We start from the raw sequence: 20,438 nt of genomic DNA, 5'->3' as shown, positions 1-20,438 counted from the left end.
TACTTCGAGCAATGGCTAACAGCCATATTATTCAGTTAAAAGCTTTCATATTAGCTTCCGAATTTTCATACCAAGTATTATCGAAATTAAATTGCATTGCAATATTTAAATGTATGAAATAAACATAAATATTTGTTAATGAAGCAATTTAAATCACGAAGAATGTTAAAAATATTATCATTACATTACATTCATTCTTTCATTCAGTTCCACTTTTTTTAAGGCGCGTATGCATTAAGGCCGTTTTAGACACATCCGTATTAAACATCGGATTGTCTATGGTCTTAGATTTTTTCCCGATCAAAGTGCAAATGGCGCCAATTCCTGCAGTCATAAATCATAACCTACATTTCTTGTTTGAGTTTCCTCATAGTCGAAATGAAAAGTAGAGTGTTTAACTCGGGTAAAAGTAACCCACGAACTATTGTCGCTCTCGCGGTGATATGGTTCACTTTTCACCCTTGGTTAACAATCTACTATTTACCCCCCTTTTCACCAGAACAAACTGTATGTCATGTTCCCGGTTATGAGCTGTTCATGTTTCAACTTTCTTAGCTCAGTTTACAATCAAATGTCTAATTTAATTTTTCACCTTGCGCCCATGTGACGGTAGCGAAACGGCCATATATTTTGACTAAGGAGTAGAGTTTGTGAAGTTAGGGCTTGTAGAGTTAGAAGCTTGGCTCTACAAGAGATCTGATAACTTTTTGCCAGTGCGAGCCTTATGGTGTAGCCATGGCATCATTTTACATTTTACATAGAAGCGGTGGTGGCCGAGTGGATATGACGTCCGACTTTCAATCCGGAGGTCGTTGGTTCAAGTCCTGGCTCGTACCAATGAGTTTTTCGGAACTTATGTACGAAATATCATTTGATATTTACCACTAGCTTTTCGGTGAAGGAAAACATCTTGAGGAAACCTGCATACATCTGCGAAGAAATTCAAATGTTTATGTGAAGTCCCCAATCCGCATTGGGCTAGCGTGGGGACTATAGCCCGAGCCCTCTCGCGCATGAGAGGAGGCCTGTGCCCAGCAGTGGGACGTATATAGGCTGAATTATTATTATTATATCTCCTTGGATTTCACGGGCCTATAAATCCCGGTCTTTTGATAGGCTTGCGTGGGGATATAGATCCAACACGTAGAGGCCCCTTGGAGAGCCTTAATGTCATGTAGAACGCCTGCTGGAACCCGTTCACAGGCGCAACAATAGACACCCATGAACCGGTCGCAGCAGGCATTGGGACTATTGTAGTAAAAATGAACAGTATAACGTTCTATGGATTGAAGTTTGGGAGGACAGTGAGACTGGGTTATTGCAAAGACGCCCGGACACCTGCCATAACAATGTTTCCACTCGAGGCAGGCGAATTATTATCATTTTACATGAAAATGTTTTTGATGGGATAGAATTGTCTCGAGTATTAGTTGCCTGTGGTAAAAAAGTACAGTCAGCTACGAAAACGATATTTTTGGCAAAAACTTATTCTAATAAAACTGTTTCAGGCGGGTGTGATAGAGCTGGACGGGGATTCCTCCTCAGAAGCGGGGTCGCTAAGCAGCGAGGAGGGCTCGGCCAGCTCCGACAACTCTGATGGTGCGAGTGAGTCCGCTTATCTGTGTTGTGGCTTATATATTCTAACACGAGCTCAACGAGGCTGCGGAGTGTTGGGGTTGGCAACGCGCATGTCCTCCAGAGTAGCTGGCGTACATAGGCTACGGAGACTGCTTACCATCATGCCGGTATGCTTGATTGCCACCGACGTAGTATAAAAAAATTGTCTGAACAATCCAAGAGGCTAATTCATATAGGGACCGTGCGCGTTGAAGGACCGGGGGTCTGACATCTTGTGGTAAACATGTACACTTCACGTCAAAGCAAATGCTGCCATCTACCGTTCTCGTACGTTTTCTTGTGCATAGTTTCTGCCACCTCGTGCGCTGCATTTCAAGCATCAACTACACTTTACACCTCGCGTCAAAAATCTGTCGTCTCCTATGCTGCCCCCTACACTTTATGCACGCTTCTTATTAGAGTTAGACCAAGCTAACTCAGCAGCGATCGATAAAAAGTTGTTTTTATTATTGTTATTTTTTAATTCATTTATTCATGAAAACCAGTTATTGAAAATCAGTATATGACAACACCACACGAAAAAGGATTAAATAGTCTTGATAATTGTGAATTATTCTACCATTACCCGATTGTGAACATTTAAGTCATAAAGATGCGGGACACAAATATGAGGGTCATAAGATTAGTAGGCCTATTTCTATTAGATTTTCTGTGAAATTAATACCTTGGTTTCAACTACTAGTATATTTTCTAATAGTGCATCAACATGTAGTGACAGCTTAGAAACATTGGTGCAAGTATTAATAATAATAATTTATATTTTTTTATTTTTTGTGTTTATATATATTTTGTATTGTTTTGTAAGTGTTTTTATATTTTACTTTCATATTCATATTATAAATGACCTAGCCTAAGACCAAAAATAAATAGAGGGAATAATAATAATAAATATTACAAGGACATTATTACCCAAATTGACTAAGTCCCACGGTAAGCTCAATAAGGCTTGTGTTGAGGGTACTTAGACAACGATATATATAATATACAAATACTTAAATACATAGAAAACACCCATGACTCGGGAACAAATATCCGTGCTCATCACACGAATAATTGCCCTTACCAGGATTTGAACCCGGGACCATCCGCTTCATAGGCAGGGTCACTACCCACTAGGCCAGACCGGTCGTCAAAGAAGCATTAAGATGTTTCATTTCACTTACCGTCATATTAATAATTTTAAGGGTATTTTAGTTTTAATTTAGTTTGCTATTTAGCAGAGGTTGTGCAATAAAGAGGATTTGTATTGTATTGTATTAATCATTCTTCATTTTATTAATCGTAACGTAGAATGCACTACAGTAAACTTTAATTTTCCAGCATCAGCTGTAATCCCAGCAGAAAGGACCCCACTCCAGAACGGGTCCGGGCCGCTCACCATCTACACCCGTCGCTCCCGCCTGCCGTGCCCGAGACCCACGCCGGCCTCGCCGAGCCTATGGAACCTGCTCTACAAGAATATTGGGAAGGATCTCAGTCAAATATCTATGCCGGTCACTATTAATGAACCTCTTAATATGCTGCAGGTTAGTGCTAAATTTAGTAAATTTCACTTTTAAGTAATACCTGACGGAGTCGGGCCGCGTCGGAGCGTATTTAAAATTTGTACGGCTGCAAGCAGGTCGGCTCCTCGCGGATGCAGACGGCTCCGGACGGACTCCATGGCGTCTGAAGCAACCCGAAAGATTTTGACCACGCATTTCTAAGGCCAAAATAAACAAAAGTGGTATATGAGCATAAGTAAATTTGGCAAAAAAAAAAACATTTTTGTCTTTTTTTTTTCTTTTTTTTTATGTGATTGTACATAAAATGTAAATGTTATTGGTAAAACTGGCACTTACAATAGATAGATACATTCTTTATTCATAGCCACAACATGCATGGCATTGGCATTACAATAAAAACATGCAAACTTAATTTTATAAAAACATTTTTTAGTTAATTAATACGCCATGTGTCGTGGCACAGAAAAGGCCCTGACTCAGCATGATGATGCAGCAAGCCACGTCGCTGGTATTCTGCCAGTACCTTACACAAAAATGTGCAACGCTTTTTAAACACCTAAGTTGGTACAAGAAATAAAGAAAAACTACTGTGCAATTTGTTTGTACCGTGTACTTTATAAGTATTATGTGAGTGAGTGTATATATGTGCGTGTGAGCGCGTTTTTTCTTTCTTATGGACTTTTGGTAAATTGTGATGAGGATAAAAAGGTAAAAACGCTTTTGGCAAAGTATTTAGTTATAGGAGCATGAAGCGAAAAGGAGTTTTACTTTAAAAATCGCTTTGCTCTTTGATTGACGAATTGGTGCTGGTATATTATTCCAGCATTTTGTTGCGCGGTACCGAAAACAACCTCTAAAAGCGGCAGTCCGGTACTGGGGGACCTGTAACACTGTCGCTCGCGAGGCTCTCATTTGGTGATGAATGCTACTTTTTGCAAACCATAGGAGTTTGTTACAGAGATAAGACGGCTGCTTGGATTGAATAGTATCAAAGAGCAGGCAAGCGAACGTGAGTTCTTGGCGAGCGGCCATTTTTAACATACCCGCATTATTCAAAAAAGGCGTGACATGAGTACGAGGAGGGATTTTAAAACAAAATCTGGTACAAGCATTCTGCACTCTTTGGATAAGACGCCACGATCGTGCTAGAAGGCAAGAACCATAAGCTGCAAGGCAATAATTAAGTTTTGATAAAACAAGAGCTACACAAAGTCGCATTCGCAGGGCGACATTAAGAAAATTTTGAATATTATATAGAACTTTTAAACGGTATAAACAAATTCTAACAATGTCTATTACATTCCTCTCGAAACGCAGATTTGTATCTAGCAACAGTCCAAGATTTTTTGCTTCGTCGACGCGATCTACTTTCACATCCTTAATCCTAGTGTTTGGTTGTTTTGAAATGATGGCTTTAGTTTGATTTAAAGATCCAAGTACCATGTATTTGACGACCGGTCTGGCCTAGTGGGTAGTGACCCTGCCTATGAAGCTAATGGTCCCGGGTTCAAATCCTGGTAAATCCTGGTATTTTATTTAAGTATTTGTGTGATGAACACGAATATTTGTTTCTGAGTCATGGGTGGTTCTATGTATTTAAGTATTTATAATTATGTATTATATATATCGTTGTCTAGGTACCTACAACACAAGCCTTATTGAGCTTACTGTGGGACACAGTCAATTTGTGTAATAATGTCCTATAATATTTATTTATTTAGACTTGATAGGATTAAGGACCAGGCAATTTGCAGAGGACCACTCTGAGAGTCGTTTCAGATCATCATTTAACTTCATAACAGCGGTATCGAAATCTCGAGGATGAAACGATATAAAAACCTGCAGATCACCAGCGTAAAGATGGTATTTACAGAATTTGATGCAATTGATGATGTCGCTGCTGTACAAAATGAATAAAAGTGGCCTCAATATTGATCCTTGAGGAACTCCCCTTTCCATTAGAATTGGATCAGACACCAAGCAAGAACTATCCTTTTTTGGCAATTTAACTATTTGCTTGCGACCGTTAAAATAACTTTGGAACCACCGTATGGTTTTCTCGTCAAATCCATAGTATCTTAATTTAGAAATCAAAAATTTATACAGTCGAATGCCCTAGAAAAATCCAACAAAACCAAAATTGTTCCATATCCAACGTCCCGTGCAGCCAGGACCTCATCTATAACATCAAGGAGCGCTGTAGTAGTGCCTCGTTTTTTCCTAAACCCTGACTGCTTTTCGGGTAGTATATTATTGAAATCAAGATACTTTGAAACCTGATCATAAACTACTTTTTCCAGTATTTTAGATAAATAAGGCAAAATACTGATTGGACGCAAGTCTTTGACACTGAATTTTTAGACAATCGAATGAGCTAAGCGCAACCTACCTACGTTTTCTCTAAGCGCTTCGACGTTTTTTGAACCCTCATTATACTTGGGTTTGGATTGTATATATGTATGTATGTATATACTTTATTGTACATAGAAATAAAAACACGAAAAACACAGTTACAGAGTAAATTAAATACAACAAAGGCGAACTTATCCCTGTATGGGATCTGTTCCAGTTGACCTTTGAGGAAATGAGTATAACAGAAGTAACGGTGAATGAATGACAAACATAAACAAAAGTGTTCCAGATAAACAAAATTCTCGGGATATGATGTCAATAGTGGACCTCATGGGCTTAACGTGAAAAATGTATTCACTGTTCATTACTTTTCTGTTATACAGTTCTTGTAGTAACGAAACGGCCAAGCCACATATTTTAACTAAGGTGTAAAGTTAGTGAAGCTGTTAGAAGCTTGGCTCTACATGAGATCTGATAACATTTTGACAGTGCGAGCCTTACGGTTTCATCTTGGCAACATTTTACATGAAATTGTTTCAGTGAGATCAATATTTACCTGAAACCTTTGTCCACAGCGCCTCTGCGAAGAGTTGGAATACTCGGAACTCCTCGATTCAGCGTCATCCTGCAACAATGAACTGGAGCGCATGTCGCTTATAGCGGCGTTCGCCGTGAGCGCGTACGCGGCGTCTGCGCACCGCGCCGCCTCCAAGCCCTTCAACCCGCTGCTGGCCGAGACCTACGAGTACGGCAGGGGCGAGAGGGACTTCCGGTTCATTGCTGAACAGGTACGTCCGCGCACCGCGCCGCCTCCAAGCCCTTCAACCCGCTGCTGGCCGAGACCTACGAGTACGGCAGGGGCGAGAGGGACTTCCGGTTCATTGCTGAACAGGTACGTCCGCGCACCGCGCCGCCTCCAAGCCCTTCAACCCGCTGCTGGCCGAGACCTACGAGTACGGCAGGGGCGAGAGGGACTTCCGGTTCATTGCTGAACAGGTACGTCCGCGCACCGCGCCGCCTCCAAGCCCTTCAACCCGCTGCTGGCCGAGACCTACGAGTACGGCAGGGGCGAGAGGGACTTCCGGTTCATTGCTGAACAGGTACGTCCGCGCACCGCGCCGCCTCCAAGCCCTTCAACCCGCTGCTGGCCGAGACCTACGAGTACGGCAGGGGCGAGAGGGACTTCCGGTTCATTGCTGAACAGGTACGTCCGCGCACCGCGCCGCCTCCAAGCCCTTCAACCCGCTGCTGGCCGAGACCTACGAGTACGGCAGGGGCGAGAGGGACTTCCGGTTCATTGCTGAACAGGTACGTCCGGCACCGCGCCGCCTCCAAGCCCTTCAACCTGCTGCTGGCCGAGACCTACGAGTACGGCAGGGGCGAGAGGGACTTCCGGTTCATTGCTGAACAGGTACGTCCGCGCACCGCGCCGCCTCCAAGCCCTTCAACCCGCTGCTGGCCGAGACCTACGAGTACGGCAGGGGCGAGAGGGACTTCCGGTTCATTGCTGAACAGGTACGTCCGCGCACCGCGCCGCCTCCAAGCCCTTCAACCCGCTGCTGGCCGAGACCTACGAGTACGGCAGGGGCGAGAGGGACTTCCGGTTCATTGCTGAACAGGTACGTCCGCGCACCGCGCCGCCTCCAAGCCCTTCAACCCGCTGCTGGCCGAGACCTACGAGTACGGCAGGGGCGAGAGGGACTTCCGGTTCATTGCTGAACAGGTACGTCCGCGCACCGCGCCGCCTCCAAGCCCTTCAACCCGCTGCTGGCCGAGACCTACGAGTACGGCAGGGGCGACTCACTCATACCTACTACTGCCTACTAACTCATTTATACCTACTCGGTTGTTATGAATTAGTGATACAATTCACTATCCATAACTCCCGCGGGAACAATATAGGGTTTTGCCCTCCTGCATGAAATAAGATCTTTTTCTAGCAAATGTGATGAATAAGAATAACATTCGTTTCCCAGGTGTCCCATCACCCGCCGATCTCGGCCTGCCACGCGGAGTCCCCGCGCTGGACCTTCTGGCAGGAGGCGCGCATCAAGACCAAGTTCTGGGGCAAGTCCATGGAGTTCCAGCCCACGGGCCGCGTGCACGTGCGCCTCCAGCCTTCTGGCGACCACTACAGCTGGAACAAGGTTGGTTACGGAGACTGCTTACCATCAGGCGGGCCGTATGCTTGTTTGCCACTGACGTAGTGTAACAAAACAACGGGTTGAACTCCGGGAGTGCCGGCAGAAGCGAAAACTTGAATATTAACGTTGTGCATTTTTGATATGTTGGAATGGTTAGGGAATGATTTTGCACGAATTGCTTTAATTATCAGTATAAAAGTACTATCATTTATGTGGTAAATTACAATATTCATTTATTGCGCTATCGTACACACACATGACAATTTATATTACATTAAAATTTTAACACTTCAGAACTATTATAATTATTTAACATTAAAAAGTTTATCTCTCAGAAAAATCAACTTCCATCCACAATATCAACGACTCTACTCTACTGGCTTCAATGACATTGTAACAGTTTTTCGATCAGGTCACGTGTCCGTCTTACGAATTTTCAATCTGTCGAATCTGTCGGTCACGTGACCTGTCGTGAGTTTAACATTTTTTTCCCCATCACAAAAAGTGCACAGCGCCGCTAAAGTTTACACTTCAAAAAAATTGTAGACTTATTGTTGTCACCCACCGGTGCCGGTGGGTGACAATGAACCTGACAAAATTTCGTACATAGGTTATCTTTGGTATGCTAAAACGTGTTAATAATTTCGTCGCATTGCGTATGTTCTGTCCCTCACGGGCGCGCATGGCCCATCTACAAAAAAAATACATCTATGGTATATTGTTGTTGTAGCCCATTTACAAAAAAGCGGCCAAGTGCGAGTCGGACTCGCCCATGAAGGGTTCCGTACCATTTATGACGTATTAAAAAAACTACTTACTAGATCTGGTTCAAACTAATTTTCGTTGGAAGTTTGCATGGTAATGTATATCATATATTTTTTTTAGATTTTTCATTCCGTTATTTTAGAAGTTACAGGGGGGGGACACACTTTTTTTCACTTTGGAAGTGTCTCTCGCGCAAACTATTCAGTTTAGAAAAAAATGATATTAGAAACCTAAATATCATTTTTGAAGACCTATCCTTAGATACCCCACACGAATGGGTTTGATGAAAAAAAAAAATTTTTTTTAATTTTTATGACGTATTAAAAAAAACTACTTACTAGATCTCGTTCGAACCAATTTTCGGTGGAAGTTTGCATGGCAATGTATATCATATATTTTTTTTAGATTTTTCATTCTGTTATTTTAGAAGTTACGGGGGGGGGGGGGACACACTTTTTACCACTTTGGAAGTGTCTCTCGCGCAAACTATTCAGTTTAGAAAAAAATGATATTAGAAACCTCAATATCATTTTTAAAGACCTATTCATAGATACCCCACACGTATGGGTTTGATGAAAAAAGATTTTTTGAGTTTCAGTTCTAAGTATGGGGAACCCCCAAAATTTATTGTTTTTTTTTCTATTTTTGTGTAAACATCATAATGCGGTTCATAGAATACATCTACTTAACAAGTTTGAACAGTATAGCTTTTATAGTTTCGGAAAAAAGTGGCTGTGACAGAATCGGACAGACAGACGGACATGACGAATCTATAAGGGTTCCGTTTTTTGCCATTTGGCTACGGAACCATAAAAACGGTTGTCTGTAATGTAAAGTCGGTTTACTGACAATAGTTGAACGTGAAAATACTGATGGAATGGTTTCATTTTTCAAAAGAAAATTTTAATTTTATCTGTTTGATAGATATTTTGTATGGATATAGAGGAGGTAAATGGAAATTACAATTGAATTGATCAAGTTACATTTATTTGTACGCATAAATACAATTGCTGCCGAACGCGGAGGCCGATTGTGCCTCTTTGTCGCTCGTTGCGCTCTCGCTTGCACTTCAAGCCTTAAATGGAACGCCTCAGAGCGAGGTAACGCCGCATGCGTCATGTTTTTTCGTGCGTGCAGCCGGCTCCATCGAATTATAAGACGTTGTCACGTCAAAAATCGTATAACTATGGTATTGTTTTAGGTGACGACGTGCGTTCACAACTTGTTCGGCGGGCAGCGCTGGGTCGACCAGTACGGGGACATGCACATCGTGTGCCACGGCACTGATATTACATGCAAACTACAGTTTATAAAGGTATGTTCCGTTTCTACATTAATAAGCGTGATTTTGGCATTTTCCTTGAAGATTGCGGCGCGTTAAAAATATATAGCTAATAGGGAGTATTACTGCAATGTTCCGCCAGAGTGCAGCACTAGCACCTATCGTAAACCATAGAGTAACTTATAAATAATAATAATTCAGCCTATATACGTCCCACTGCTGGGCACAGGCCTCCTCTCATGAGCGAGAGGGCTCGGGCTACAGTCCCCACGCTAGCCCAATGCGGATTGGGGACTTCACATACACCTTTGAATTTCTTCGCAGATGCATGCAGGTTTCCTCACGATGTTTTCCTTCACCGAAAAGCTAGTCGTAAATATCGAATGATATTTCGTACATAAGTTCCGAAAAACTCATGGTACGAGCCAGGATTTGAACCCGCGACCTCCGGGGTGAAAGTCGGACGTCATATCCACTCGGCCACCACCGCTTATATCTTAGAGTAACTTATACATGCCTTAAACTGTTTTTTGACAAGTTTTCACAGATAATAAAATATGACATTGATGCATCACACGGTTTGTATACAAAGGGCCTGCCGGGAAACCGCGAAATTTATCTGCCTTTTCATCGCTCGAATTTGTAAGAGTAATAGAGAGGTTACTTAACAAAATTTCGATTTTCTTGTTTCATGGTAGACCCACAGATTGTAATGGATTGTGGCAGTGCCCCCTACGCAGAGTTTCGCGTAATATTGTAATCTAAAGTATATAATATAATAAGTTGTTGGCAAAATTTTCATTTTTGGTACAAGCTTTTATCGCTGACTGTACTTTTCTTTCCACAAGTAACTAATACTCATCGGGACAATTCAAAAAACCCCAAACACGTTGTTTTATCACAGGGTTCCTATGGCCACCTCCTGTCTCCATCATCAGATCATCTCGATGGTACCATAATATTGCATTGTCACCCAACTTACATATGTATGCAAATTTTCAGCTTCATCGGAAACCGGGAAGTGGGTCAAATTTAACTTGCAAGATTTGATTACAAACAGACAACGGTCAGGTGAAAGTAAATAAAAGCTTGTAAAATAGTATGAGCTCCTAAAACGCCTGACAAAATTATAATACTGCCATAGTACAACCTTTGGAAAACTGCAACCAAATATACCTTTCTATACCTTGTACATTTTGTGAAATAAAGTATTTTGTATATAATTGTTGTTGTAGTTTTGTGGGCCTTCTTGAATGGCACATCGACCAAGCACTGATCTATTAAATATTAATATTGTGGGCAGCATTAAATATTAATGTTGTAATCTTACAGAGGTCTACCTAGCTCTAAACTAAGCAAAGCTTGTACTATATGTACTATGCGACGATATACATACGTATATATATAAATACATAGAAAACACCCATGACTCAGTAACACATGTCTGTGTTCATGACACGAATAAATGCCCTTATCGGGATTCGAACCCGGGTCAGTATTGTGGCGGCCCTTTAAAGTTCATTACTTCTACTTCTTCGTGTAAAGGGATCAATGGGCCGTAATTTTCTGTGCCTCATACCTCATAGGACACCTCGGTCAATGGCGATCAATAGTACATTACTATAGAGGCCGGGAAACGTAGGGTTGCAGGCCAAGTCCGGATAGAGATACGCGGCCGGCAACCCCGTTTCGCGCCGAGATATGTATAGTGCTTTTCTCAAACTTGCAATTAAAACAAAAAATTGTAGTCAATTTGTTTTGTGGCGACCTACTCGGCTCGCCACTCTACCAGCGGTGTACAACCTTACGCGGGTAAGTCCGCGCGCCTGCGCGATGCTTACCGCCGTTGCTTAGCAACGAATATGCACAACAAATCACCGTACCAAGCTAACTGAAGCTAGTTGATGGTTGGATGCCAAGACGTTGTGTCACAATTTGACGTTAAAAAACAAAAGAAGGTTGCTTTACAGTCCTAGGTGTGTAAGGCAGTATGAAATTCCTTTACTTTGTTCACTCATCGCACCTGATATGTAGTATTTCCGGACCTAATTTGACGTAAGTCATGTCATCATTTCATAGCAAGTTTGAGAAAATATATGAAACAAACGCGTTCTTACGCACACAGTCTAAGCTCGTGTAGGTGAACGCGTACCGTGCTTGTGTGAGTGAGATAAGACATGCTAGGGTTGCCGCCATTTTGCCTTAATTTATTCCTTCGTAGTGCGTTCGCAATATGAGATGACCTTGTAATAGCGGCGTCGAATTAATTTTGTGTGCTTGTAATTAATTATAAACAAAAACTTTTTTAACTCTATTTTCTGAGAATATTATAAGGGTGCTGATTAAACTATTTTATTTTTAATAAGTAGCATTATTTACTACTACTTAATATTATAAAAGTGAAAGTTTGCGAGTACGTGAGGATGTGTGACAAAAAGACGAATTCGTTTATTCGGCTTTCTCATTTTCCCGTTGCTTAAAAAATGTAAAGACTAATAAAGTGGCCAAAAAAACCTGTGGAAGGAAAGGAAGAAGGAAAGAAAAATTAAGCAGTTTTAATAACAGAAAGTATTATGAGTTGTATAGCCAACGGAAAACTGAATCTTTGCCAATAGCTTATAACCGTACACAGCACAACACACGCCCATTACAAAAGTATTTGTAAATATTTGTTTAATATTTGAGTATTTTACGTGGCCTCCGCTCAGCGCACCGCGTCGTCGCGTCTTTGCCAGCCGGTGACTGTGAGGTAACTGAGAGTTTCAGCGGGAGGCAGGCGAGCGGCCATACTGTACGCCCAGTAATCTTTATTATACCTATACTGTGCTCATTTGAAAGTAGCACCGGTAGCGGAGAAGATAAGGAGTGGTAGGTTAGCGTGGTATGGGCATTTAATGAGGAGGGATGAATGCCATATAGGAAAAAGAATGTTAGGAATGAATGTTGATGGACGGAGAGCGGATGGTAGACCCAAAAAACGATGGATGGATTGTGTGAAAGAGGATATGAGAAAGAAAGGAGTGAGTGCTGAGGTGACGAAAGATAGAGGAGAATGGAAGAGAAGAACATGTTGTGCCGACCCCACATAACGTGGGATAAGGGCAGGAGGAAGAAGACTGTGCTCATAGGGTTGCAATACGTGCCGCCCTATCCACTATGTTTTTCTTTTTAACATTAGTGGTCCGCAGGAACAGAGAATGTGCATTGCAGTCTCCTCTGACTCCTGGCAGAACCTGCATGTCGCATCTCGTTTCTTTCCAATTTGAAACATGTGTTTGTTCAAGTGTTCCTTCAATATTCTTGTCACCGCGCAGGTTTTGTGTTTGAGCCCTAGTACGCTCCTTAGCAGTTTTGCTATTAAACCTTTTGATTAGAGCTTGATGATAAAGTTACGGTAACTTCCAGGCGAGCTCCTGGTCGTCGAGTCGGCACGAGGTGCGCGGGGTGGTGGCGGCGGGCGGGCAGGCGCGCGTGCGGCTGCAGGGCCGCTGGTCCGAGGGGCTGCAGGCCGGGGAGCGCACGCTGTGGCGGCCAGGTAACTTACTCCTGCTCATTCATACGCTCCTGGTCGTCCAGTCACGAGCTGCAGGCCGGGAACGGATGCTTTGGAGACTAGGTAACTTACTCCTGCTTATTCATAAGCTCCTGGTCGTCCAGTCACGAGCTGCAGGCCGGGAACGGATGCTTTGGAGACTAGGTAACTTACTCCTGCTTATTCATAAGCTCCTGGTCGTCCAGTCACGAGCTGCAGGCCGGGAACGGATGCTTTGGAGATTAGGTAACTTACTCCTGCTTATTCATAAGCTCCTGGTCGTCCAGTCACGAGCTGCAGGCCGGGAACGGATGCTTTGGAGACTAGGTAACTTACTCCTGCTTATTCATAAGCTCCTGGTCGTCCAGTCACGAGCTGCAGGCCGGGAACGGATGCTTTGGAGACTAGGTAACTTACTCCTGCTTATTCATAAGCTCCTGGTCGTCCAGTCACGAGCTGCAGGCCGGGAACGGATGCTTTGGAGATTAGGTAACTTACTCCTGCTTATTCATAAGCTCCTGGTCGTCCAGTCACGAGCTGCAGGCCGGGAACGGATGCTTTGGAGACTAGGTAACTTACTCCTGCTTATTCATAAGCTCCTGGTCGTCCAGTCACGAGCTGCAGGCCGGGAACGGATGCTTTGGAGACTAGGTAACTTACTCCTGCTTATTCATAAGCTCCTGGTCGTCCAGTCACGAGCTGCAGGCCGGGAACGGATGCTTTGGAGACTAGGTAACTTACTCCTGCTTATTCATAAGCTCCTGGTCGTCCAGTCACGAGCTGCAGGCCGGGAACGGATGCTTTGGAGACTAGGTAACTTACTCCTGCTTATTCATACGCTCCTGGTCGTCCAGTCACGAGGTGCAGGCCGGGAACGGATGCTTTGGAGACTAGGTAACTTACTCCTGCTTATTCATACGCTCCTGGTCGTCCAGTCACGAGGTGCAGGCCGGGAACGGATGCTTTGGAGACTAGGTAACTTACTCCTGCTTATTCATACGCTCCTGGTCGTCCAGTCACGAGGTGCAGGCCGGGAACGGATGCTTTGGAGACCAGGTAACTTACTCCTGCTCATTCATACGCTCCTGGTCGTCCAGTCACGAGGTGCAGGCCGGGAACAGATGCTTTGGAGACCAGGTAACTTACTCCTGCTCATTCATACGCTCCTGGTCGTCCAGTCACGAGGTGCAGGCCGGGAACAGATGCTTTGGAGACCAGGTAACTTACTCCTGCTCATTCATACGCTCCTGGTCGTCCAGTCACGAGGTGCAGGCCGGGAACAGATGCTTTGGAGACCAGGTAACTTACTCCTGCTCATTCATACGCTCCTGGTCGTCCAGTCACGAGGTGCAGGCCGGGAACAGATGCTTTGGAGACCAGGTAACTTACTCCTGCTCATTCATACGCTCCTGGTCGTCCAGTCACGAGGTGCAGGCCGGGAACAGATGCTTTGGAGACCAGGTAACTTACTCCTGCTCATTCATACGCTCCTGGTCGTCCAGTCACGAGGTGCAGGCCGGGAACAGATGCTTTGGAGACCAGGTAACTTACTCCTGCTCATTCATACGCTCCTGGTCGTCCAGTCACGAGGTGCAGGCCGGGAACAGATGCTTTGGAGACCAGGTAACTTACTCCTGCTCATTCATACGCTCCTGGTCGTCCAGTCACGAGGTGCAGGCCGGGAACAGATGCTTTGGAGACCAGGTAACTTACTCCTGCTCATTCATACGCTCCTGGTCGTCCAGTCACGAGGTGCAGGCCGGGAACAGATGCTTTGGAGACCAGGTAACTTACTCCTGCTCATTCATACGCTCCTGGTCGTCCAGTCACGAGGTGCAGGCCGGGAACAGATGCTTTGGAGACCAGGTAACTTACTCCTGCTCATTCATACGCTCCTGGTCGTCCAGTCACGAGGTGCAGGCCGGGAACAGATGCTTTGGAGACCAGGTAACTTACTCCTGCTCATTCATACGCTCCTGGTCGTCCAGTCACGAGGTGCAGGCCGGGAACAGATGCTTTGGAGACCAGGTAACTTACTCCTGCTCATTCATACGCTCCTGGTCGTCCAGTCACGTGGTGCAGGCCGGGAACAGATGCTTTGGAGACCAGGTAACTTACTCCTGCTCATTCATACGCTCCTGGTCGTCCAGTCACGAGGTGCAGGCCGGGAACAGATGCTTTGGAGACCAGGTAACTTACTCCTGCTCATTCATACGCTCCTGGTCGTCCAGTCACGAGGTGCAGGCCGGGAACAGATGCTTTGGAGACCAGGTAACTTACTCCTGCTCATTCATACGCTCCTGGTCGTCCAGTCACGAGGTGCAGGCCGGGAACAGATGCTTTGGAGACCAGGTAACTTACTCCTGCTCATTCATACGCTCCTGGTCGTCCAGTCACGAGGTGCAGACCGGGAACAGATGCTTTGGAGACCAGGTAACTTACTCCTGCTCATTCATACGCTCCTGGTCATCCAGTCACGAGGTGCAGGCCGGGAACAGATGCTTTGGAGACCAGGTAACTTACTCCTGCTCATTCATACGCTCCTGGTCGTCCAGTCACGAGGTGCAGGCCGGGAACAGATGCTTTGGAGACCAGGTAACTTACTCCTGCTCATTCATACGCTCCTGGTCGTCCAGTCACGAGGTGCAGGCCGGGAACAGATGCTTTGGAGACCAGGTAACTTACTCCTGCTCATTCATACGCTCCTGGTCGTCCAGTCACGAGGTGCAGGCCGGGAACAGATGCTTTGGAGACCAGGTAACTTACTCCTGCTCATTCATACGCTCCTGGTCGTCCAGTCACGTGGTGCAGGCCGGGAACAGATGCTTTGGAGACCAGGTAACTTACTCCTGCTCATTCATACGCTCCTGGTCGTCCAGTCACGAGGTGCAGGCCGGGAACAGATGCTTTGGAGACCAGGTAACTTACTCCTGCTCATTCATACGCTCCTGGTCGTCCAGTCACGAGGTGCAGGCCGGGAACAGATGCTTTGGAGACCAGGTAACTTACTCCTGCTCATTCATACGCTCCTGGTCGTCCAGTCACGAGGTGCAGGCCGGGAACAGATGCTTTGGAGACCAGGTAACTTACTCCTGCTCATTCATACGCTCCTGGTCGTCCAGTCACGAGGTGCAGACCGGGAACAGATGCTTTGGAGACCAGGTAACTTACTCCTGCTCATTCATACGCTCCTGGTCATCCAGTCACGAGGTGCAGGCCGGGAACAGATGCTTTGGAGACCAGGTAACTTACTCCTGCTCATTCATACGCTCCTGGTCGTCCAGTCACGAGGTGCAGGCCGGGAACAGATGCTTTGGAGACCAGGTAACTTACTCCTGCTCATTCATACGCTCCTGGTCGTCCAGTCACGAGGTGCAGGCCGGGAACAGATGCTTTGGAGACCAGGTAACTTACTCCTGCTCATTCATACGCTCCTGGTCGTCCAGTCACGAGGTGCAGGCCGGGAACAGATGCTTTGGAGACCAGGTAACTTACTCCTGCTCATTCATACGCTCCTGGTCGTCCAGTCACGTGGTGCAGGCCGGAAACAGATGCTTTGGAGACCAGGTAACTTACTCCTGCTCATTCATACGCTCCTGGTCGTCCAGTCACGAGGTGCAGGCCGGGAACAGATGCTTTGGAGACCAGGTAACTTACTCCTGCTCATTCATACGCTCCTGGTCGTCCAGTCACGAAGTGCAGGCCGGGAACAGATGCTTTGGAGACCAGGTAACTTACTCCTGCTTATTCATAAGCTCCTGGTCTTCGAGCCACGAGGAGCAGGGTGGGGAACGAACGCTTTGCAGACCAGGTAAACTTTACTCCTGCTTATTTATTTACTTCCCCAGCCTCAAATCATTTATCACTCTGTGACTTGATGTGTCGAAGAAAAATGTTCTCTGACCGTTTGGAGCAGGTACTGCCCCCTACAGTTCACGAACGCTCCCTATGATATAGTAAGGGAATCTCTCTCTTAGAGAATGTCATTGTATGTTGTTTACTACCGAAAGCGTGCCTCTAATGTTTGCTGTTTATGCTCATAATCTATTTCGGAGAAAATACATTTGGGCAGTCTAGGATAGCTGTCCTTTTGGCTGCCTAAAACGATAGCTTTATTAGACAGATTAGGTTTTAAACCCAAAAATCCTGAGCCTTTTAAGAGAGGTATGAGCATTGTGAATGTCGTCTCCCTTTGTGTGGTAGGGCACAGCCAGTGGATGTCATTCCAGATCTAGAGAAGAGCACAACTGGGAGGTACTTTTCTTACAGAAAACAGCAGCCAAATAACACTAGACCCTACTCATAGTGTTGTGTTCCTGCCGGTGAGTAAGGTTGCTAGAGCACGAGGGGGGGTCGGGTTTAGGGTCGGCAACGCGCATGTAACTCCTCTAGAGTTGCAGGCGTACATAGGCTACGGAGACTGCTTACCATCAGGCAGGCCGTATGCTTGTTTGCCACCGACGTAGTATTATAAAAAAAAAAAGCCTGAATTAGCTCCACTATATGAATTCAAAAAGGTGAAGAAGAGAAAGATGCTAGCTCGTCAGAATAAGTCCTGCAACACCGTCGACGCTGCTGTATGTCCCGTACTACCTTACGAAAGTCCAGGAGATCGTAAAGTATGTACGAGTCAAGTCCGGATTCGCCCTGAGGGTCGGAATCTCGACACAATGCGAATTTCAATTCTTTTGTGGTAAGCATTCCGAATGAACCTTTCACCAAGGAGGAGTTTTGGTCGAAGGGTGTCAAGTTCTGGCGGTTCCGAGGCTGGCTCCCTGACACTGCGGAGTTGCGAAATGCATCGCAGCTATAGTATGTGTTTTATAATATATATGCTATTTTAAGATATTTATCTATGGGCCCATAGTTGCCTGAAAATAAAGATTTTTCATTTCATTTCATTATACAATACGTTGTATGATTTCAGGGCCCATGCCGCCCGACTACGAGCTGTATTACGGCTTCACGCGCTTCGCTATGGAGCTGAATGAGCTAGAACCGGGGATGCGCGACGTGCTGCCCTCTACTGACACTAGATTGAGGTGATATATGTGTCATAAAAAGGAACTATCAGTTCCTTTTCGAAGAATGATAAGAATGCCAAATGATATTTCTTTCTAAAGTGAAAATGCTACATAAATAAATATGCATCAACTGACATCGTGTGTTGGCAAGGAACATTCATCTATGGACGGACACTCTGCGGTTAAACAGAGAAACAGTGACGTTTGCTCTGACAAGAGCTAATAGCAAATATTACTGTTTCTCTGTTTCTTAACAACACATGATGTCAGTCGATGTTTTAAAAAAACACCGTGTAACAATGAGTTATCATTTTTGGTTGTAGACCTGACCAGCGAGCCCTAGAAGAGGGAGACGTGGATGCAGCAGAACAGTTTAAGCATGAACTAGAGCAAGCGCAGAGAGAGCGGCGCCGTGACGGCGTCGAGCACAGTCCGCTGTGGTTCAGGTATGATCAAATCTTTTTTGACGACCGATCTGGCCTAGTGGGTAGTGACCCTGCCTATGAAACCGACGGTCCCGGGTTCGAATAAGAATCACCCATTTCCCAGAGGGGAAGGTAGAGGATTTCCACTTGCTATGAACCTGACATACCTCTTTCGCTTTCTTCACTTTCATAACATTCCTCATACACGCTCGCCGGTTTAGGGTGCTCTTGACCTGGTCTTCAGGATTTCCCCGATTTTATCAGAGAAAGTCCGAGGTCTACTCCTTCCAGCTCCCTCGTCTACTTCTCTCTTATACACTTAGTTAGCCTTCTTTCACTCATTCTTTCCACGTGTCTAAAACATCTCAACATTCCTTTCTCAATTTTTGTCACTACATCTTCTAGTCCACACTTTTCCCTTATCACACTGTCAACAAATAACAAATAAACTGGAAAAAAAACAATGGGTTGCACTCCGGGAGTGCCGGCAGAAGTGAAAACTTGAATATTAATGTTGAATATTAATTTTGCACGAATTGCTTTAATTATCAGTATAAAAGTACTATAATTTATGTGGTAAAATACAATATTCATTTATTACGCTATCGTACACAAACATGACAATTTATATTACATTAAAAATGTAACACTTCAGAATTATTACAATTATTTAACATTAAAAATGCACAACGTTAATATTAAAGTCGCGCCGGCGGTCTACTGGCTTCAATGATCTTGTAACAGTTCTTCGATCAGGTCACGTGTCCGTCTTACGAATTTTCAATCTGTCGAATCTGTCGGTCACGTGACCTGTCGTGAGTTTAACATTTTTTCGCCATCACAAAAAGTGCACAGCGCCGCTAAAGAAGTTTTCACTTCAAAAAAACATTATTGTGACCAATCTGGAAAATAATATTCAAATAATCAACGTTATCCTTCGAGCATGGCGACTGGATGTGGATGTATGTTGGCTAATGAGAGCGTTATTTGATAAATTGATAGTAACGTTCTATTATTATGCGTATGTGCAAAAGATGTGGCTTTACGGCTTGCTGTTATGGGGTTAGAACACTCGATATTTATTTTGTTCTTAGAACCGTTCACATTTCATCTAGTTTTTTTTAGTCTGTTATGAAATAAACATGTCTAATAAAGTAATAATATATGTGTTTTTACAGAAAAACGATAGAAGACGGTGAAGAGACGTGGGTGTTCACGGGGGAATACTGGAAGGCGCGCGAGGCCGGCTTCACCGACACGCCGCGGCTGTGGTGACCGCACTTATACATATATGTCAGTACTACTAACTTCATTATTTCACAATTACTTGTAGGAATACTCTACGAAGGTATATTATATAGAGTCTGGCTAACCAAATATTGTTGACAGATATTTCCTTGTTGTATCACCAATTGTCTATGATTAAAAAAAAGCTAAAAGTCTGTTGTCAATTTATGTCATTCATTTAAATTTTTCGCGGTTTATAAGGGGTTTATTTCAGTTTATTTTAAATAATATTAATAATGACTATACCGAGAGAGGTCCGCAAACTAATATTTAACCTCGTAAATAATTACGTCAATCTGCGCAGTCGACGTAAGCGTTGTACAACGAAAGACTGCAATGTTTACAAGTCGTAAACAATTGAGTAGGTTGGTGCTCTATTAATATTTTGATACTTTAAGTACTAGCTTTAACATTTGCCTATAACTTTGATTAAGTACGTGAATTTCTTAAAACCTAAATCTCATGAACAGGACAAGTGTGTAAA

At 44.4% G+C, this 20,438-nt stretch overlaps 1 protein-coding gene across 9 annotated transcripts in view; it reads left to right on the top strand.

Annotated features, from left to right (window-relative positions):
* Positions 1–20,438, top strand: part of LOC133530325 (oxysterol-binding protein-related protein 6-like) — a 106,677-nt gene that overhangs the window by 73,897 nt on the left and 12,342 nt on the right. For 4 of the 9 annotated variants that reach the window (XM_061868219.1, XM_061868225.1, XM_061868224.1 and 1 more), the window contains 3 exons: positions 1,509–1,605; positions 2,959–3,164; positions 6,071–7,347. In XM_061868219.1, coding sequence (XP_061724203.1) covers positions 1,509–1,605; positions 2,959–3,164; positions 6,071–6,487 — 720 coding nt within the window. In that variant the 3' untranslated portion in view covers positions 6,488–7,347. Of the gene's footprint in view, positions 1–1,508; positions 1,606–2,958; positions 3,165–6,070; positions 7,349–7,471; positions 7,643–9,605; positions 9,720–13,091; positions 13,222–18,145; positions 18,261–18,565; positions 18,689–19,845; positions 19,961–20,438 lie in introns of those variants that run through there. The other 5 variants (XM_061868223.1, XM_061868218.1, XM_061868230.1 and 2 more) reach the window with 4 other exon arrangements.

The sequence above is a fragment of the Cydia pomonella genome, chromosome 22 (assembly GCF_033807575.1).
Source record: "Cydia pomonella isolate Wapato2018A chromosome 22, ilCydPomo1, whole genome shotgun sequence".
Lineage (NCBI taxonomy): Eukaryota > Metazoa > Arthropoda > Insecta > Lepidoptera > Tortricidae > Cydia > Cydia pomonella.
The sequence above is the reverse complement of the archived record's forward strand: the minus strand, read 5'-3'. Positions and strand labels throughout refer to the sequence as shown.